Here is a 22863-nt window from a genome sequence, read left to right as displayed (position 1 = left end):
TTGACTGAAAGCAACTTACAGAGGTGTTCCTGTCTTTAACACTCAGATGTCCAACTCCCAACGGGGTCCAAACCCCAAATAAATCCGTTTTACTCTGTATAAAGCTTATACAGGGTAAACTCATAAATTGTTTGCCCTCTATAACACTGATGGAGAGATATGCACAGCTGTTTGTCTGCCCCTCCCCCCACAAGGTATTAATACATGCTCTGGGTTAATTAATAAGTAAAAAGTGATTTTATTAAATACTGAAAGTAGGATTTAAGTGGTTCCAAGTAGTAACAGAACAAAGTGAATTATCAAGTAAAATAAAACAGAACACGCAAGTCTATGTCTAAGAAACTGACTACAAATAAAACCTCACCAGTTCCAGTAAGCTTCCTTTTACAGACTAGTCTCCTGCTAGTCTGGGTCCAGCAATCGCTCACACCCCCTGTAGTTACTGTCCTTTGTTCCAGTATCTTCCAGGTATCCTTGGGGGTGGAGAGGCTCTCTCTTTAGCCAGCTGAAGACAAAATGGAGGGATCCCCCAGGGGTTTAAATAGACTTTCTCTTGTGGGTGGATACCCCCTTCCTCACTCCTATGCAAAGTCCAGCTCCAAGATGGAGTTTTGGAGTCACATGGGCAAGCCACATGTCCATGCATGACTCAGTTTTTCCAGCCAAGCCACATTCCTTGGGAAGGTTCATATGTGGATTGGCGTCTTCGAATTCATTGTTGGCTTAAGTGGTTTTTGATTGGGCACTTAATTTGCACTTTTCCCAAGAAGCTGACCAAGTGCTCTACTAAGCTAGTTAAAATCAAGCAAGTATGCAGCTAATATCCCTAACTTCAAGTACAAAAATGATACATACATACAAATAGGATTAATAGATTCAGTAGATCATAACCTTTACAGAGATATGTTACATGGCATATGTAGCACAAAACATATTCTAGTTTTGTCATATATACATTCATAAGCATATTCCATAAAGCTTTATGGGGAGAACTGTCACAGTGACCTCAACAAATAATGTATTCCATCCCCTTGCACTGAGCCATGAACCGTGGTCAAGTGTCTGTCTAATCTGATGGTGATTCCATAACCTCCTTTGGAAGCTTATTCCAAAACTTAACTCTCAGTATATTTGGAAAGATTTCCTTAATACCTTGCCTAAATCTCCTGTGCTACAGATTAAGCCAATTAATTCTTGTCCGATCTTCTGTGGACATAGAAAACAATCAATCACCATCCTTCTTATAACAGCCCTTAAGATATATGAAGATTGTTATCAGATCTCCCCCTCAGTCATCTTTTTTCAAGACTAAATGTACCCATTTTTCTAACCTCTCCTCATGGTCAGGTTTTCTAAACCATTTATCATTTTTGTTGCTCTCCTCTAGATTCTCTCCAGTTTATCCATATTTGTCTTAAAGTGTGGTGCCCGGACCTCGACACAGTACTCCAGCTGAGGCCGCACCAGCACCAAAGCAGAGTGGGACAATCACCTCCCATGTCTTACATATGACACTCCTGTTAATACAGAGTTTTCATGTTGGCTCATATTCAATTTGTGATCTATTATAACCCCAAGATCCTTTTCATCAGTGCTTCTGCCTAGCCATTTATTCCCCATTTTGTAGTTGTGTTTTTGATTTTTTCTTCCTAGGTGCAGTACTTTGCACTTCTCTTTCTTGAATTTTATTTTGCAGGTTTCAGACCAATTCTCCAATTTGTCAAGTCATTTTGGGGAATTCTAATCCGGTTCTCCAAAGTGCTTGCAACCCCTTCCAGCATGGTGTCACCTGTAATTTTTATAAGTGTACTCTGTACTCCATTATCCAAGGCACTAATGAAAATAGTGAACTGACCTGGACCCAAGACGGACCCCTGTGGGATCCCACTAGATTCTCTCAGTTTGACAGAAAATCATTGATAACTACTCTGAGTATGGTTTTTCAACCAGTTATGCACCCATCTTATAATAATTTCATCTAGATCAAATTTCCCTAGTTTGCTTATGAGAATATCATGTGGACTGTGTCAAAATCCTTATTAAAGCTGCTTTTCCCCAGCCACTAGGCCAGTAACCTCATCAAAGAAGAAAATTAGGTTGGTTTGGCAGGATTTTTTCTTGACAAATCCATGTTGGCTATTACCTATTACACTATTATCCTCTAGTTACTTATTAATTGATCGTTTAATGATTTGTTCCAGTATCCTTCCAGGTATTGAAGGTAGGCTGACTGGTCTATCATTTCCCGGGTCCTCTTTGTTGCCCTTTTTAAAGATAGGTGGTATGTTTGCCCTTCTCCAGTTCTCTGGGACCCCGCCTATCCTCGGAGAGTTCTCGAAGATAATCACTAACAGTTCCAAGATTGCTTTGGCTAGTTCCTTAAGTACCCTTAAATGAATTCTGAAGCGAAGTATCATTGAACACCTCAGCCTTCTTAATATCATCCATTATTAGCTCTCCTTCCCCTCTAAGTAGGGAGCCAACACTTCCCTTTGTTTTTCTCTTGTTCTTCATGTATTTATTGAACCTCTTCTTATGGTGGCAGGAAGGATCGAACCGGGGACCTCTGGAGCCAAAAGGCTGTTAGCTAAGGCTGTAGAGCAGATTCATTTAACTCTCTCGCTAAATGGTCTCAGTGCCACTAGATGGGACAGAACACCATACCCAGAAGGTGTGTGAGTTACATTATGTCCTTTGCTTTGTGTCAGCTTTTCTCATTTTGTCCCTACATGCTTGTATTAATCTTTTGTACTCAACTGTAGCCATTTGTTCATGTTTCCATTTTTTGTAGGATTCCTTTTTTACTTTCAGGTTATTAAAGAGCTTCTAATGGAGTCATATTAGTATTAGAATATTAGTATTCTTTCTGTATTTCCTGCACATCTGATTATTTTTTTGCTCTGCCTTTAATAGTATCTCTTTGAGAATCTGCCAACTCTCCTGAACTCCTTTTTACCATAGATTTTCTTAATGATCACAACATAATCCAGAGTGTATGTTATCGTGTAATGCTGTTATAATCAGGTGACTGATAGCACTTACTGTCAGCTTCAAGCCTAACAAATCATACATTAAGGCCATATCATAATTACACTTTAACATAATTGGACTTATGTCCTATTACTTACTCAAAAATTGCATTTGGTTAGCCAATACTGACTTATATAGCTAGAAGGCTATGTCTTATTGTTACCTTTGACTAACTGTAGTGCCATATAGCTGAATACCTTTGAGGGTTGTTACTGGGAAAGATCCTTTTTTAGCCCAATCTTGCTCTCACTGAAGTCAATGATAAAATAATCACTGACTACAATAGGAGCAGGTACGAGGGTCCATGATAACTCCTATGCCTTCCTTATTCTTGATATCAAGTTTCCAGAATTTTTTACCCCTTGAGGGGGCACAATTCCCAGTATAAGGAGGAGAACAAGTATAAAGTGGAAATCAATAAGGGGGAGGAAATGATGAAAGGTGGTTGGGATGATAGAGGCAGAAGAAACAGCTCCCCAACACGACAGCTATATTTTCAAGCATGCTAACTGTGCTGTTCACTTTTGATGCTAACTTTACTGTTCACTCAGTCAGTAATGTAAAGACAGAGACACTGACATTGTAAATCTGGAAAAGCCAAGAGTGCTCTTTGCCTGTTATCTACCTGTTTTGTGGAGGCTTATGTATCCAGAACTGTCAGTCAGCACCTTTCATGAGGAGTAAATTAATTTACAAGATAACAAAAGAAAACATGAGGTTCAGAGCAGTTTGTGTAATGCAAGGTTGATAGAGAAATAAGGTTTTTTGTTTCATTTTATATTTGAAAATGTGGTTCTGTTTCATCTATAAAACTGTAAGCAAATGACATTTTAGTTTGAAATGAATTGTAAAGTTAATAGCACAATGTACTTACTTAGACTACTCAGTTGTCTAATTATATTTGCCAACGAGATATTGGTGACACATTCCAGTTCATTCTTGATGCCTCTGGGCAGTGCTGTGTGACACAGGTGCCTGGGGTCTATGTTTCTTTTCACTAATGGCATTTTGAGATATCAGAGGGCTAGCACACCTGTGAAGAAATTAAACAGAAGCATTATTATAGCTTTCCTTAACTATTTTGGTACAGATCATTACATCCAATCAAGTCATTAATGCTGGCAAGATTAAAATACCTTCCCATTTAGGTGAAGAAGGGATTTCTTTGGCTTGAAAGGTTAGTTACATGAACCTGTATGTTTGAGTCTGATTTTCAACCTTTTGAACTTTTATCTGACTACTGTGTCAATGATACGATGAACATTTTGTTACTATTCATGTTTTTCTGAAAAAGATGGAAAACCCTCTTTTGTACTGTAATTGTATCTTTCTCGACACACTAGTTCCTTACTCAGGCAAAATCCAATGGGCAAATCTTGATTTATGGGAGGAAGTCATACTCCCTTTTTCAAATCAGAGTGGTAGCCGTGTTAGTCTGTATCAGCAAAAACAACGAGGAGTCCTTGTGGCACCTTAGAGACTAACGAATTTATTTGGGCATAAGCTTTCATGGGCTAAAACACACTTCATCAGATGCATGGAGTGAAAAATACAGTAAGCAGTATAGATATTACAGCACATGAAAAGATGGGAGTTGCCTTTCCAAGTAGTGGGGGACAGTGAATTAGCACTGACCCCCATCACTTGGAAAGGGGACTCCCATCTTTTCATGTGCTGTAATATTTATACTGCTCACTGTATTTTTCACTCCATGCATCTGATGAAGTGGGTTTTAGCCCACAAAAGCTTATGCTCAAATAAATTTGTTAGTCTCTAAGGTGCCACAAGGACTCCTTGTTGTTTTTTTTAAATCAAACTCCCTCCTATTGAGACAGGCACAGCGCTCATATCATTCAGTCTGAAAGGCAGGTGTGAGAAGCATATTCCAAAGATCAGTTGGTAGGAAAACTTGGTGTTGCTAGCATGTATCTCCCTCCTCTTGAAGTCTAATTGCAATTTCTGTATCACACCTAACTCAGGGGAAACAACAGGAGACTGATGGATCTCCTAGCCAGCTGCAAGGTTATGAGTGAGACAGTTAGCTCGGCTTAAAATGTGTCTGGTAAAAGCAGAGATTTTCCACTCCATTTGTGGTAGAGCATCCTCAGGCTGTTCCAACCGATGGAGGCATAAAATAGTAAATTAACTGCCTTTTGCAGCAGAGGAGACTTTTTCCATGGTCAGTTTACAGGCGGGTCTATAGAGCTTTCTCTGGCAGAGTGGAAGTTTTTGGCTTATAGATGAAAGCTAGACGGTGTATTCGCACTAGAGGGTGGGCGGACTGCATTAAAGCTTATACTGGAACCTTACATGAGTATTTCTAGATTTTCTGATATTTAAGTGTTTTGAATTCGAATTACACACTTCTAAATTGCTGACTCTGTCGGGAAATTTGGAGTTAAGTTAAAAAAAATTAAGCATTGTATTTTAAACCCTAAATCAGAACTTTGTAATTTTTACATGCGTTTTACATTATGTCTACAACAGTCTCATTATGCTGTTTTAAATTAAAAATATTTACAACTGTAATTCCATTTTTGTTTGGGAATTTCTTGAGGGTCTCTCCCCTCTTCTTCTTTAATGAATGAAAACTTGATGTTGAAGGAGTCACTACAATTTGGAGAAAAAAAAGCAGGTGGACCTGGGACATCTCTGGAGCTTATAAGGAGGAGATTTGGCCGTCGCCTAGTTTGCTCACTCTTCCTATAGTACTTGTCAATCTGCAGGAATCCTGCCTGAGTGTTCTTGCTAGTTCCCTGAAGTTTGTAAATTATTCAGGAGTCCCTATAAATCTTACAAACACTTCAGGAGCACCTGCAAGCTGGGACTGAAACACTTGTAACTTTCTGGAGCACTTAGGTGGGAGGAGTTTCCAAACCAGCAAGTTATGCCTATAGCATGTGTTATTTTTACAGAACTACTCATGAAGATAAATTTGTGGAGATTTTGCATAGTTTCCAGAAGTTTATTTTTTCTATAGCAAGTATCATTTCTATTAACCCAGCATAACTCAATAAAACCGATGCAAGAGTCCTGATTGAGATCTAGCAAATACAACACATTTGAAATTAACTATGGATTCACTCTTATGGTTCCATAATAGAAAATAAATGCGTCAGTCTGTTGTACACATAAACAAAACATCCAATGTATGAGTAATGTTCTTCAGAAGCAATTAAATATTAATTACCTTCCTGATTACTTCATTAATGATGCTATTGTGTGCACAAATGGAAGCAGATTCTACTGTTCTATTAAAAACACGGGGGGGAGGGAAGGGAAATCAGTGACTATTATTAAATACAGATGCTCCCTGACTTATGTAAGCGTTCGGTTCGGGAATGGCTTGCATAACTCGAATTTTGTGTAAGTTGGAAAAGTGTATACCCAACCATTACGCAAACAACAACAACAAAAATTAAAATAAAATAAAAAACCTCGCATTTCTAGCTTACGGAACTTTTTCCTTGAGTGCAGATTTGCGTAAGTTGGGTTTGCGTAACATGGGGTGTCTGTAGAGGTAAAATTCAGTATGGAAAGAAACTTCATTTTCAAACTTCCAAAAGCATAACTAGTAAAAATTTATATATAAAAGAAAGTTGACAGCTCTCACTGTTCATGGATATAAAGGAGGCAAAAAAAAATCTGTAAATCTGTTAATCATTGATACCAAATGGATTATTTTCTCTGTCTTTTTTATTTATTTATTAATATTTAATTGTCCAATCAAGGTATGACTGAATGTTATATAGTTTTATTTTTCCCCACTGATTTTACATCAGTGATGAAACAATGTGATTAAATAAAATATATAATATATATATATAATCTCAAACTTCGGCCCTCAGATGGTGGGTTGATGGGTTTCTTATAAATATCTAAAAAGCGACAGAGAGTCCTGTGGCACCTTATAGACTAACAGACTATAAGGTGCCACAGGACTCTGTCGCTTTTTACAGATCCAGACTAACACGGCTACCCCTCTGATACTTATAAATGTGTGTAACAACAAGAATAATAAAATGCAATTAACTTCTATGTTATGTAATCTTTAGCAGTTAGGTAAACATTTTTAAATAATAATGGAATCTGTCAGTATATTTAGTGGAAGTGAATTGTCTAAAGGGTTTACATGATAAAACTCATTTTACAAAGGAGGACTGATATTTGCATAAACTTGTCAGACATTGGCTCTGTCCAAGAGAAATTAAAAAAAAAACACAAAATAATTTAATAAAAAAAAATTGGGGATTGATCTTTTATTCATTTGACACCCAGAATGCCCACTGAAGTTTTGCATTCACAAGGAATGCAGGCTCAAGCTCTGAGTGCACAATGTTAGAGGAGTCCCCCCTTCTCTGGGCCTTATCCAAAGCCCACTGAAGTCAATGGGAGTCTTTCCATTCACTTCAATGATCTTTGAACTATCTCCTGCAAAAACACACGCACCATTTTCTAACTTATACTTTTAACATAGAATGTGAAATACTTGTATTATATTTACAGTTTACCTAAGGACCAAACGTGGGACCCAGTCCTGCAAGCCCTCCATGTTTAACACTCCCAATGAAGCTCTGCAAGTAAAGTACTTGCAAGTTTAGATCCTTCATTGTCAAATCTGGGAGAATTACTCTGAATGTGTTAGTTTTGTACAATAACTACTTTACATTAAAAAACTCAACAGAATAATTCACTCTAACACTGGATCCCCTTCTCCCCCACACCAAAATAAAATAAAATTAAATTAAAATAAATCGGTTTTATAGGTTTCCTATTCATAACTAAATTGTAGGGAAACTTTTCCTCTTTATTGTTGCTTAATACTTTGCTTCAACAATAATAAATTAGGCCTGGTTTTCAGACATTTTTATGCACATAGAGCTTTCTAAGAACTAAGGCACTGTGTTAGTACTTTATTCAATTTTTATTTCTTTTTCTTCATACTTATCTTATGTCTAGAGACATATGACAGTCCTCCTGTGCCCAAAGCAAATCCATATACACAGGAACCCAAGAGTTCAACAATAATGGGCTAGACCCCCAAAATTAATGGGATTGGTTTTAAAAAAAATCATGATTTTTAACCAAATAAATAAATTTGGGGTTCTTTTACTTTACCTTCTATCTTTTGAGAACTTGGGATGAACTAATTTCATACTTTCAAGCTTTTCTCTACAACCATGAGGGATGGTTTTTTATTTTTAAATGACAGTTGAGATCCCCACACAATCACGTGAACCTATAAAGCTTTAAGGAAAGTACCAAAGATCCTGAGACTCACAAGAGTTGGCAATGCTGTATGGTTAACCAAAACTGTGTAGTCTATGCACCAAGCCTTAGTGGAGGGTGTCTGTCTGGGGTCAAATTTTACCTTGCAGGTGTTGTTCCCAGACACCAAAGAAAGACAAGACAAGCCACCAGGAACGAAGTTTAACAAGGCCACAACTTTATTAAGTAACATATCTAGGAACAAGCCAGCAATAACTCACCTGCCCTGCCCAGGACAATCTGGGAGAGAAGGAAAAATTCCTTTGTAGCCGCAAAAAGATGACTAGACATAATGCCTGCAACAAGGCCTCAAAACCCAGTCCTTCTCTGATCCCCAAAGCTGTTTTACTTCCTGGGAGGCGGAAGACTTTATAAGCCCCTCCCCTTGGGGCTTATAGTCAACAGGCTCTCCTCCCTTCATCAAGCCCACGAGGAGGTAGAAGGCCATGAGGAAGGGAAGGGTGTGTGTACAATCCTTAAAGGGGCAAAGGGTTTTCTTTTCTACGTCAGCTCACACAAAGCCTCTCACCTCTGAGGCTATGGGTGAGGCAGGGGGTGGTACAGGTCTACACTGAGGATTATGTGGAACTGACCTAATCCCATGTTCTTTATAGAGACCTGGTGGACAGGTCACTCACCAATGCCAGTATGCAAAGGGAGTGAAACCAGGTTCTGCCTCCTCCCCACCCCATTTGGAGTAGTGTTTACCCTCAAAGGGAGCAATCCCTGAGCTTCCTCAAATACAGAGACTGGGATTGTGACTGACCCTTATATGGGATGCCTGGAGAAAGGAGGCTCCTTGAAAACTCCTCTGCCATCTTCATATTGCATAAAGGCTAGTCACAATGTGATACTTATGTATTGAGTTAATAGTCTTTAGGTGCAATGCTTTCATTACAATAGCCATTAAATTCTGACAGATGTCACCAATTTTTTTAAGCAGTGAAAATGCTTTGGATCTGATTTTTCCTTGTTTAATTCTTACCCCAATGTATAATGGCACTGGTGAAAAAAGTGAACACATTTTTAAAACCAATTTAATGACATTTGAATGAACTACCTTTGAAAAGTGAGATAGTTACGTAATCCACTATGTTACATGCCGGCACAGATGCATCCTCTGTCCTCTAAAAGCCTTCAGCAGCTAACTTTTCTTCCTCATTCTTACCTTTTTCAAATGCCTCTTGCAGCTGCAGAGGAACCTGCTTGTGGCACTTCTGCCCTGTCCATGCACTACATCTCCAGTAGGAGCAACACTGTTACAATGACACGGATTATGTCAGTTTCATTCTGCTCCTAATGCTGAAGGAACACTTTGGGAAGCACCCCAGCTCATTGCTTTATAAAGCTTTTTTGGATAGTCTGAGAGTTGCCAACATATGAAACCTAAAGTCTCTTCTATGAAAATAGGGTGTGTATGGAATTTTTAGGAATCTCCCCCTCCCACAACACCCACTGTTTAGCAAAAGAAATACAACTTTTTACCAAAAATTGCAAGTTAACTTAACTTTCAAAATATTCACACAGATGGGGGCCCCATTTTGAAGAGTGCCCTGCCTTGCCCCACATGTGACCTTGCGCACATCACACATACGATGTCACAGGTGGGGGCAGGGTGGCTCACTCTTCAAAATGGCATTCACCATCTGAAACTGGACAAAACTGTCGCAACCCTATGCTCAAACATGGCGTCTGTATGGCCAATTGTCGGTCAAAAGGTCACATTAGTGTCGTATGCAACACCGTGGTGCCGTGTGCTACCCTAAGGTGCGGTGTGCAACATTATAGTGCCGTGTGCCTATTCTCGAACCTTCTGTCTGGTCAATTGTAGGTCACACTGGTACCGTGTGCTACAATACCAGCGTGTCGTGTGCATAAACTTAGTGTGCCGGGTGCAGTACCTGTTGATGTAGGAGCTGGGGACCAATCAAATGCTGACACAAGTAAGGGTCTTCGAATAAAACTATGCCCCACGCCAAAAACTGCATGAGTATCCGTGTGTTAGCTGAAAGGCCTGATCACCCTTTCAGCCAGGGTCTCCTCCGGATTTTGCCGGCTTGTGTCGTGTCGTTTTTGGATTACCCCCTCCAATTCATCATGCACTTGGTGTCTGTATTGCTGGTCAGCTGCGCCTGGAGTGTGGTATGTGCATTTTAATTTCTGTAAATATTCTGTTGGTTTAGCTTCTTTCCCTTTTCCCTTTCCTTATTTGATGCAAGGTTGTGTACATAGTATATGAGAGCCATATTGCTGTATTAATTGCCATTGTAGTTAGTTGGTGTATTTCAGTTTGCGTGTCCATTCCGGATTTTAGTGAGCGGTTAATCACAGATTGTTTAGTTTCTTGTTGTTGGATGTAAATAGACTGTTCCAAGTTGTGTATATTGCTGCTCTGGTGATATTTTTTGGTTGGTGACTTGTTTTTTTTCCTTGATTCGAGTTGTGTGTGTGTTCCTGTTCTGATAATATTGTTGGCTGGTAAACTCGCTCCTCCCCAGCCCAAGTTGCAATTTACCCTTATTAAAAAACAGCCACGTGGTTTGAAATTTCAATTTGTCACGCCTTGATTTTCCTCTCTCACTCAAATATTTCACTCGAACCTGCATTGGTCTCGGTCAAAAACCACATCTTGTTTTGTCTTATACCGGACCAGGACAAACTTTAAAAAAGCAGGGCTGTCCAGCTTAAAAACGGACAAATGGCTTGCATATCATGAGCACGGGCACAGGCATTATTTTCCCTTGCAGAACTGGCCTACAGAATTATTTCAGAAGTGTAAGGAGTATGGGAAAATGTTAAACTGCTGCAATCTTGTGACAAATGTAAACCCCAATTGTCAGGAAATAGGTCACATTTCCTATCAGGGACAGTCAGACAGGAAGAGTGGAAGGATGGCAAATGTACATATAACTGAGAAAAAACCCAAATGTTCCACCTTTGCTGCTGACTTGCTGCCCACAAAACTAACTGGTATTTAATCTACATTTCAGTCTTATTCTTGGAAAGCTCATAGACTCTTCCAGATCAAGAGGACTTTTAAAAAGTTACTTCTGATTAAGTTCCATTTGGGGACTATCAACCTTGATAGTATTTCCTTAATGTTAACGAAAGTCATGTATCTATATCTCTACGCAGTGTGCTGAAAAAGTAGCACTGAATGTTCTTGCTTTAACAGATTTAAATCAGACTTATATTTTCTTTAATATATTTTTGTGCCTTAATATTGCCATGATTCTTGCTACCTATGTTTTAAAATAAACTGTCCAGTAATGCCTTGTACATCCCCAATTTTCAATCAAGCATTCTCTGACTGCTAACAGAATGTTACATTTCAAAGTTTGTGACAGTCAAATTTATTATATAGATAAAAAAAAACCAGCAATAGAGTACATAACAGTCATTGTGCCTGCCTACACAGTCACGCACTACCAGTACCCAACTCATTGTTTTATAATGCATTTTGGGATACTCTGAAAGTTGCTAGCATATGAAACCCAAAGTCTCTTTTATGAAAACAGGGGTGAGGGGGGGATGGGTGGTGGTAGAAGTTTTAGGAAACTACTCCCCTCCCCCCAACCCCCCCCCCACGCCAAATGACTATATTTCTTTTACTGAACCATGGATAATAAAGTTTCACAAAAAAATCCATTTTTTAGTGATTAACTTTCAAAATATTCTACTATACAAGTACTGAAGTAACATCCATGACATTACAGGAAACTTAGCAGCCATGGATTTATTGTGTAATGTTGATATCATAGCCTCAGATTTAGGGACAAATTCTGATATCTTGCCAGAACAGCTCCACAGCGGTAGCAACAAGATTTCAGAGAAGAATGCAAACGTGTAAACGCCTAATTATGGTGCTTAGTACCAAGCTATCACTGAAGTTTTATAATATTTACACTTTGGAGAAACCTGCATTATACTAGTCTACTCAAATTGGGTGTGTGTAATTTAGTAGAAGCAGCAAAGAATCCTGTGGCACCTTATAGACTAACAGACGTTTTGCAGCATGAGCTTTCGTGGGTGAATACCCACTTCTTCGGATGTAATTTAGTAGTGTGTTAACTACATTTAAAAGTTAAAATTATGTGTCTAACAAACCAGTACTGGGCTCATGTCCTATAACTGCATATTACTTCAACTAGTGTTACTAGGAGATTTACACTTTTAATTCCTCTGCATGCAAGTGTATAAGCTTGAATAGAAACTGCTTCCCACCACGCTGCCTATGGGGACTTGGGGATTTCCAGACCACTGGATTTATGCTTCTACAGATAGGAAGAGAGGGCTACTCCTTAAGTATAAGTTAAACTTTTCCCTTCTGTGCAGACCTATTAGGAACTCGTATTGAGCTCAAACTTCCAGTGGGCAGGACATGTGGAAGGTCAACTTTGCATCGACTTCACCTATACACCCCATCTCAGGACTACGAGGGGGATGGGCTTCTACAGTGTGAAGAATTCTGCAAGATGAAGGACTTTGCACTGGCCCTCTGTAAACAGTAAATGCTGAGATATGTGCTGAATGTCCTTCTTACCCTTGCTATTAGGATGGAGCATTCAGCAAAAAGCCTTCCAATTTTTTGTTAACAACACCTGCAAATGCTTCAGGTGAGATAAACAGCATCCACACTTTGCCAACATCCACACTTTTGTTAAGTGGGAATGTTATTTGTTGCTGTTCTCTTAGATTATTTTCTGACTTGCAAGTCTAAATAGGGTTAAGATTTTTTAAAAATCCTTAATTTAAGAGATTTTTCTCTTTTCATTTCTGGATTTCTGTATCTTAAACCGGCAGCAAATGAATTTCAATTTGTTATGCAATAATTATTTTTTAATCATATAATCGTATTTTGGAAAAGATGGGGATCAAAATGAAAATCCAGAGGTGGATAAGGAGCTGGTTAAAGGGGAGACTGCAGAGGGTCGTATTGAAGGCTGATCTGTCGGGTTGGAGGGGGGTTACCAGTGGAGTTCCTCAAGGTTTGGTTTTGGGTCCGATTTTATTTAATCTATTTATCGCTGACCTCGGAAACAAAAGTAGGAGTGGGCTGATAAAGTTTGCGGATGACACCAAGTTGGGAGGTATTGCCAATTCAGAAAAGGATCGGGATATCCTCCAGGGAGATTTGGATGACCCTGTAAACTGGAGTATTAGTAACAGGATGAAATTCAATAATGAGAAGTGTAAGGTTATGCATTTAGGGATGACTAACAAGAATTTTAGTTATAAGCTGGGGACGCACCAGTTGGAAGTAACGGAGGAGGAGAAGGACCTAGGAGTCCTGGTTGATCGTAGGATGACTATGAGTAGGCAATGTGATGTGGCGTTAAAAAGCTAATGCGGTCTTGGGATGCATTAGGCGAGGTATTTCTAGTAGAGATAAGGAGGTGCTAGTCCCGTTATATAAGGCGTTGGTGAGACCTCATTTGGAGTATTGTGTGCAGTTTTGGTCTCCCATGTTTAAGAAGGATGAATTCAAACTGGAACGGGTACAAAGAAGGGCCACTAGAATGATCCGAGGAATGGAAAGCCTGTCGTATGAAAGGAGACTTGAGGAGCTCGGTTTGTTTTCCTTAAGCAAAAGAAGGATAAGAGGAGATATGATTGCACTCTTTAAATATATCAGAGAGATAAATACCAGGGAAGGAGAGGAATTATTTCAGCTCAGTGCTAATGTGGACACGAGGACAAACGGATATAAATTGTCAGTCAGGAAATTTAGGCTTGAAATTAGACGAAGGTTTCTAACCATCAGAGGAGTGCAATTCTGGAACAGCCTACCGAGGGAAACAGTGGGGGCTAAGGACCTCCAGACTTTAAGATTAAGCTGGATAAGCTTATGGAGGGGATGGTATGATAGGATAACGGGTTTAGTCAATAGGTCAATAACGTGCCACACTGATAATTAGTACAAAGGGTCAATGTTGGGATATTGTTAGCCTTTTCCAGAGGGTCTGGCTGGAGAGTCTTGCCCACATGCTCGGGGTTCAGCTGATCGCCATATTTGGGGTCGGGAAGGAATTTTCCTCCAGGGTAGATTGGCAGTGGCCCTGGAGGTTTTTCGCCTTCCTCCGAAGCATGGGGCAGGGGTCGCTTGCTGGTGGATTATCTGCTACTTGAAGTCTTTAAATCATGATTTGGAGCATTCAACAGCAGAGTCAAGGGAGAGAATTAGTTCAGGAGTGGGTGGATCGGCTTATGTGGCCTGCATCTTGCAGGAGGTCAGACTAGATGATCATAATGGTCCCTTCTGATCTTGAATTCTATGATTCTATTCAAGTTTTGGTCTGCACCTACTTTTATGTTATCTACAATGTAAAACTGTTATTTGTGACTTTAAAGATTAATACTTTTTTTAAAGCAGAAACAAAAATAACCAACTATCAGCTCACAGCAAACTTACCCATATTTAATTAACAAAGATGTATAGATTTACTTGGTGTCTATCTTGTTATTAGCTGTAATTTGTTTTTGTCTAAGAAAATAAACTATTTTATGAGCCTAGTCCTACAAAGACCTGTCACAGGCTGAAGCACTTATTACCATCAGTAGCAGAACTACTGAAGACAGTAAGGCACTAAGGGTATGTCTTCACTACCAGCCGGCTCGGTGGGCAGCGATCGATCCAGTGGGGATCGATTTATCGCATCTAGTCTAGACGCGATAAATTGATCCCCGAGCACTCTCCCGTCGACTCCTGTACTCCAGCTCGGGGAGAGGCTGAAGTAACATCCAGTAACATTCAGAGTTGACGGGGGAGCAGCAGCAGTCAACTCACCGTAGTGAAGACACCGTGGTAAGTAGGTCTAAGTACGTCGACTTCAGCTATGTTATTCACGTAGCTGAAGTTGCATAACTTAGATCGATCCCTCCTCCCCCAGTGTAGACCACGCCTAAGCCTGTAGCATATCTGGCCCTTTGACATCTCCCCTACTCCCCGCATCACACATGACCACCCCCCTTTTTTTTTCCCAATAAGCTAAGTTACATGTTGTGTTAAATACCAGACGTAAATAGAAAGTAACACTTCAATTTTTAAAATTCATTTCCTTTCAATTAAATATTTTAAGCAAATTTTGAAATTAAAAATTATGTATTTAGCTATTTTTCAGTAAAATAGTATGTAAAAATATTTTCCTAAAAGTAAAACACACCGAGGTTACAACAAACAGAATTCTTGATTTAAACCAAAGTAACTAAAATACATTCAAACAACAGGATACTCAAAATAGAATTAAAGAATAGCAAATGTTACATTGCACTATTTAACTGATATTTCATATTTTGTTATAATAATGCTTCTAGATATTTTTAATATGAACTTCTCTCCGTTTCATATTTGCTGAAAGAATTTCTTTGCTGGCCCAAGATACATTAAGTGTACAAGATGATTAAAAGGTTAGAGACTCGATTAGCCAATATCATTATAAAGCTTCATGGCCAAACGAAAATATTAAAGGCAGAAAATGGTAAAACAACATTTCTTTCAGATACTGAAGATATCACACTAAACTATAGTAGAAACACATAAAAGACCTTCCCTCTAATAGTTTACTACAAACAAAAGGGACGGCTTCCAAAAATGGGCACAAGATTTAATTATATATTACTGTGGCAAGAATGAAAGAATAATTAAATTCATAATATGCCATGCATACATTAACACAAATATATAAGTCACATACCTAGAGACATATTGCACATATATGCCCAGTTTTATTGTTATGGTCTTAACCAAGAAGAATCTGATGGCTCCTTGTAGTCATTCTTCTACTGAAGCTTCTGAATATGTAGCATAATTTTAAAAAGAGAATACATGCACAATTTTATCTGTATTATATATTTATATAACTATGGTATATCTTTGTATTAGATATATCATTTAAAATTACTACACATAACATATATACACAGACCTCAAAAGACAGTTGCAGAGTTTTCTGGTAACACTACTAAAAATTCTTCAGATTATCCAGGGCTCATTATTTTTGTTCTGGAGAGCCTATTCAAATAATTTGATTTCAAAACATTTTGTAAGTATAACCTGGGTTCTAATTTAAGCACAGTCGAGAATTAATAAATTAATTTTTAATTACAAGTTCTTCGCCACCCCCAAAAGGCTAAAAATGTGTTAACGATATATAACTTACTATGCCATTTGAAATAGCTTTTTAAGACCTAGTGTTCATCTGATGATATTTTTTCCTCACAGCATTAATCTATTCTGTTAACAGTTTCTGCATACAGTATATCACACAAAAGCCCTATGATGGATCACAACAAAAGCTCTTTGTAATCTTGACAGAGATAGATAACTAATCCAGTGTTAATTTAAATTCAACATCTCTAAAGCCAGAAATAAAGCATAACTTCTGAGGTTTTATCAAATTGATCATAATATATTATCATTGATGAAATTACATGATAACCTTATCAAAGAATTAAATTCTATGAATTAAAACACATAACAGTTAAATACCATAGATATTCATCTACCACTTGAAGACAGCTATCTTTCAAATGCACACACCAATTTTACAACTTGATTCTAAAAAAATTATCACAGAGACACAAACCTGCCCTAAAATGGGTAGCGTGCTGCAGTAACAATAAATATTTAAAGAAAAAGTACCTGAACTTCACAGCAGCTAAGAAATGTAATATAACCCCAGACAAAACCTGGTTAGCATAGAGAAGATATTCAGTTCCCACCTCCGCTACAGCATTAAACTTCACTGTTACTCATCAACGGTGTATCAACTTTTAGAATTCTACACACACAGAAAGCACAGTCAACCTAGTCAATCACAGAACTGTAGCACTATTAATCATACCGAACACCTCCAGTCATTGGATTGCTTTGAAACGGGCTGGCTCTTGCACAAAGGAATTAGAATTCAACACACAGTGTCTTGCCTTAACAACAGAGCTATCTTTACAAAGAAAACACAGAAGCACTCACCCCCAGTGACCAAAGACTTCCTTTTTTCCTCAGAAACGTGAAAGGAACCCCCTAAAGGCAGAATGATTAAGAAATAATTATTCCTTTAGTTCCAAGCCATAATTGCTAAATATTAAATTATGACATGCCAGAAATGAGGGAAATGAGTGGCTATGCTGGGGGTGGAGAGAAGAGGAGGGGGGGGGGAATAAGACACAGTCTATGCAGCTCATTGCACTGACCTTACTGTTGAATCCAAGAAGGAAATTGGATGCTAATGAAATAATAAATAATGTCAGACACCTACAATAGAACTGAGGTCCAGCGTACAAAGGTCTGTGACTAGGAAACCTGACACAACATGGGAGCTAATTATGCAGTTGCTATATATTAATCCACAAGTGACATACAATTGTTTTAATTATTACAACCATAGCTTCAGACACATTTGACTAAACAGTAGACAGTGTCATAAAATTACTTTATTAAAGCTTTTTGCAGCTGGATAGTTTTAAGTTTCTTATGCAAAACACAAAAGACGTAGCTTAACCAGACATTTGAAAAAGGTGATCAATCATTCTTTGCAATATTAAAATAAATCATAATTCTAAATAACAGCCTTTTAGCTTTCCAAAGTAAGTTGTATACTAAGGTCCCAAAATAGACACTTTGAATTTGCTAAATATTTACAGGATTTTAATTTGATGATTACTGCTAACTTTTTTCAGCTTTAAAGAAGAGTTAAGATATGTCACATATTGAGTCAGATAGGCAGTAATGATCAGCTCATTATCACTAGCTCAGCTCCTGATTCTATATGGATTTCTTCCCTTGCAAACAACAAAATTCCTCAGAAGGCAGGCTTGTTGCACAAGCCTGCCAATATCCATAAATAACATGCTGCCTTGTCTACTGAAACCTTTTTTTCTCTATAATGGTGACTCACATTTTAGCGTTATTTAAAGTGCCTGTTTGAACAGTGTTCTGTTGAAAAAAAAGTTATCTAAATTGACAGAAAAGGTTGTTTACTTTCAAGCAGAGATGTTATTAAAAGCTCTGAAAAGACTTACCTTTCGTAACTGTTCTTCGAGATGCATTGCTCATGTCCATTCCATTGTAGGTGTGTGTGCTAGCCACATGCACTGGTGTCTGAAGTTTTTCCCTCAGTGGTATCCATAGGGGACCAGCTCTGGCACCCTCTGGAGTGGCACGCATATGCACCAGTATAAGGGGTGTCCCCAGCTTCCCCCTCTCTCAGTTCTTTGTTGCTGGAACTCCAACAGAGGGGAAGGATGACAGGTCATGGAATGGACATGAGCAACACATCTCGAAGAACAGCAGTTACAAAAGGTTACCATCTTTTCTTCTTCAAGTGCTTGCTCCCGTCCATTTCATTGTAGGTCACTCCCAAGCAGTACCATCGGAGGGGGGTAGGAGTTCATGGACGTGTCGATTGCAACACAGCTCTGCCAAATCCAGCATCATTTCTGGCTTGCTGGGTGATGGCTTAATGCGTCGTGAATGTTTGTACCGAAGAGAAGGTGAGAAGTTGGTACTTTAAGTGAAAGCAGGTAATCCAGGATGGACTGCAGAGATGACTGGGTAGGGGAGATATTCCGCTCTGACGCCCAGCAGGAGAAAGGCTTCCACTTTGCCAGGTAAGTTGCTCTGGTGGAGGGCTTTCTGCTCTCCAAGAGATCCTGCCGTGCCTGACTAGAGCAGGCGTGTTCCTCTGGATTCAGCCATGTAGCATCCAAGTTGTGAGGTGGACAGAGGCAAGATTCGGATGCAGGAGTCGACCGTGATCTTGCAAGAGTAGGTCTGGGCGGCTGGGAAGTGGCCACAGGGCTGCAACAGCCAGGTCCACGAGCATGCCAACCCAATGCTGGTGAGGCAATGCTTGGGCGATCATAATGATCCGTGCCTTATCCCTCTTGATTTCTGAGAGACTTTGCTGATGAGCAGAATTGGTGGGAAGGCATACATCAGGTCCCCTGACCAAGACAGGAGAAAGGCATTGGATAGTGAGCCTCGGCCGAGCCCTTGGAGAGAACAAAACGGATGACAGTTTCCGTTCTGTCTGGTGGCGAATAAGTCCACTCAGGGAGCTTCCCACTTCTGGAAAAACATTCTGACAACCTTCATTCATGGTGAGAGAAGAAGAACCCGCTGAGGCAATCGGCTAGCGTGTTCCAGACACTGGAGAGGTGCAAGGCTTTCAGGTGGATTGCATACTGGATGCAAAAGTCCCACACATGGAGGGCCTCCTGGCACAGAGCCGACAATCCAGCTTCCCCATGCCTGTTGACATAGAACATGGAGGCCATGTTGTCTGCCAACAGCTGCACCATCTGGCCGGACAGTTGGGGAAGAAAGACACCACAAGCCACACGGATGGCCCGGAGCTCCCTGACGTTTATATGCAACATGAACTCCTTTTGAGACCATAACTCTTGAGTCCCCAGTGTACTGAGATGCACTCCCAACAGAGGTTGGACGCATCCGAAATCAGGGAGACCGTGGGTTGAGGGCTCACGAATAGCACACCTTCCAACACCAGGATGGGGTCAGACCACCACTGCAGAGAGATAAGCACCTATGGTGGGATCGTGATAAGCTTGTCTAGGTGATGTCTGGCCGGAGAGTAGACCGACGCCAGCCACATCTGGAGAGGATGCAGCCTGAGTCTCGTATGTCGGAAAGCATATGTGCATGCTGCCATGTGCCCCAATAGCCTGAGACAGACCCAGGCCATGGTTAGCAGATGGGCAGTGATGCTGGCAATCAGATCTGACATTGCCTTGAACCTAGCCTCTGGCAGGAATGCTCTGGGTTGGATAGAGTCGAGCACCACTCCGATAAACTCTATCAATTGGACCGGGATCAATGTTGATTTTTGTTCGTTTATCAACAGGCCCAGAGCTTGACAAGTGGCTTGCAACATCTCGACACTGCGCTGGACCTGGACCCTGGAGCAGCCTTTGATGAGTCAGTCGTTGAGGTACAGGTGAATCTGGATACCACGACATCTGAGGTAGGCCGCCACCACCAACATGCATTTCGTAAACACCCCTGGCATTGTTGCTAGGCCAAAAGGGAGCACTGCAAATTGGTAGTAGGCGGTCCCAACTACGAAACGTAGGAACCGTCTGTGTCTATGAAATATTGATATATGAAAATAAGCGTCTTTCAGATTGAGGGTGGCATAACCAGTCTCCCAGATCCAGGGAAGGAATGATGGAGGCTAAGGAGACCATGCGGAACTTCTACTTCTTGAGATACTTGTTGAGGCTCTGCAGGTTGAGAATGGGACGTAGACACCACCCCCCTCATGGCTTTTGGGATAAAAAATAGCAAGAGTAAAACCCTTTCCCCCTCAAGTGCAGAGAGACTTCCTCCACAGCTCACACCCACAGAAGGTCATGCACCTCCTGAGCGAGCAGATGCTCATGAGAAGGGTCCCTGAAGAAGGACTGGGAGAGAGGGTGTGAAGGGGGGATAGAAATAAACCGGAAGGTATAGCCCCCTACTACTGTGCTGAGGACCCACTGGTCCAATGTTATAGAGACCCAAGCAGGGAGGAAGGGGGACAAACAGTTGGAAAATAGCAAAGGAGCAGGATCCAGGACACCGGCTGGAAGATTGCCCTCAAGCGCACCCTCAAAATGCCTGCTTGTTACCTGGTTGGTTATGGGTGGAGCTTGAGAGAGTTGAAGGTGACGGCTGATGGCCTTGCTGGCGCTTATAGCCCTTGCACTTCTTGCGGAAGCACTCTGACTGAGGTTGGGTCCCAAACCTGTGGGGCTGTTGCAGCTTAAATTGCTTATTTGCCGGCCCCGGTGTGTAAAGGCCCATGGAGCGCAAGGTAGCCCTAGAGTCTTTCAGGCCATGTAATTTATTGCTTGTTCTGAAAACAGTGCCAGGCAATTGAATGGGAGGTGCTGGATGGATTGTTGAACCTCCATCAATAGGCCTGATGACTGCAACCAGGATGCCCGCCTCACAGAAATAGCCAAAGCCATAGTCCGGGCTGCAGAGTCTGCCGCATCTGACCTCGCTTGGTGGGCAGTGAGGATAGCCAGGATTTCCTTCCCGGGCTCCTCTGGCAGTGAATCCGTAAACTTGGCCATCGACTGCCAAATATTAAAATCATAATGGCCAAGCGAGGCCTGATGGTTGGCCACTCTGATCTGGAGGCTGGACGTAGAATAATTTTTTCTACCAAAGAGATTGAGGATCTTTGCCTCCTTGTTCTTAGGTGCTGATCCCAGTTGGCCCTGTGTATTGCGCTCATTGCTGCCAACACAACCTGTGAGCTTGGGGCAGGGTGGGTATAAAGATACTCATACCCCTTAGCAGGGACATAGTATTTTCTTTCTGCCCGCTTGGAGATGGGGGCAAGGAGATGAGTGTCTGCCACAGGGCCTTAGTAATTTTCACCACTCCCTTGTGCACTGGCAATGCCACCTGGGAGGGGGCTGCTGCACTTAGCACATTGAACAGAGAGTTTAAGGGTTCCTGCCAGTTCCTCAGCTTCCAGCCTCGGGTTTGAGGCAAACCTCTTTAAAAGCTCTTGGTGGGCCCTTGCATCATCCTGGGAAACTGAGTGAGAGCACCCCGCTATCGCCTCATCGGGCGAAGATGAGGAGGAGGCAGGTACAGGTGGGTCTGCCAACTCTGCCACTTCTGCTTGGGAAGCCTCAGCCAAGGTTGGCTGGCCCTGGGGAGCCTGCTCTGACTCCGTGTCCAAGTCAGGGAGTGGATGGGAGACTGCCACTGACCATCTTTCAGATGCTCCTGAGACCGAACTTTGCCCCTGTGATGGGTGGGGAATCCCCAGGGGTTCCATAGTTGTCAGAGGGATGGGCACTGGCCCTAGGGCCATGCTGCCACTGGTGGACAGGGGGGGAATGACAATGCCCCTGGTGGGAGCCTTGGCCTGCGAGCAGGGTCTCCTCCTCGCTGTCCAATCCCGAGGAGAGAGAGACTTGTCTGAGGGACCAGGACGGTACCAAGGCCGCCTCTCTTCCCTAATCCCGTTGGCTTGGGCCGCGGACCTCCATTGAAGACCATTGAAGCTCTCGGTGCCGCAAACCCAGTGACAGGCGGTGGCATTCGGCAGATCAGCAACAGTACCCCGGCGATCAATGCCTCATGCTTACAGTGCGGTGCCACTGCATAAATGAGGAGCGGGAACAGGAGCGAGCAGACCAACGTGAGAGAGACTGTCAATGTGCCCATGGTGAACTGTACCAGCAATCCGGCCACTGGTGATGGGGTTCTGGGGACTGTTGTCTCGACCCTCCGGAATGGTGCCATGAGCTGGGAGACTCGACACCGGCTTGGGCAACTCGACACCAGGGCTCTGGGGACCGCTGCCAATCGACACCTAGAGCCTGAGGAACGCTGCCTAGAGTCCAGGGACCAACACCGGGAACTCTGGCAGGTAAGCCGACCCACGCCCAAGGGCTGGTGGTGCTGTTCAGATGAGCACTGACGGGGCACCCCATGCGGCGAGGAGTAGTGCTGCACTGATGGAGACCTCTAGAAGGGACCCAAGGTAGGTTTACCCCTCAAATGGGGAACCTCAGCAGCTGGCGTGGGTGGTACCAGAA

General features: G+C 41.5%; 1 protein-coding gene across 21 annotated transcripts in view; it reads right to left on the bottom strand.

Moving 5' to 3' along the window:
• The window catches only part of WASF1 (WASP family member 1), a 189569-nt gene that overhangs the window by 60567 nt on the left and 106139 nt on the right, over positions 1–22863 (bottom strand). For 12 of the 21 annotated variants that reach the window (XM_039528344.1, XM_039528347.1, XM_039528346.1 and 9 more), the window contains 3 exons: positions 17270–17320; positions 15993–16089; positions 3905–4063 (listed from right to left, as the gene is read on the bottom strand). In XM_039528344.1, the coding sequence (XP_039384278.1) occupies positions 3905–4037 (133 nt within the window). In that variant the 5' untranslated portion in view covers positions 4038–4063; positions 15993–16089; positions 17270–17320. Of the gene's footprint in view, positions 1–3904; positions 4064–9466; positions 9555–15992; positions 16090–17269; positions 17321–22863 lie in introns of all 21 variants that reach the window. The other 9 variants (XM_039528358.1, XM_039528361.1, XM_039528363.1 and 6 more) reach the window with 3 other exon arrangements.

This window comes from Mauremys reevesii, linkage group 3 (assembly GCF_016161935.1).
Source record: "Mauremys reevesii isolate NIE-2019 linkage group 3, ASM1616193v1, whole genome shotgun sequence".
NCBI classification, from domain to species: domain Eukaryota; kingdom Metazoa; phylum Chordata; order Testudines; family Geoemydidae; genus Mauremys; species Mauremys reevesii.
The sequence above is the reverse complement of the archived record's forward strand: the minus strand, read 5'-3'. Positions and strand labels throughout refer to the sequence as shown.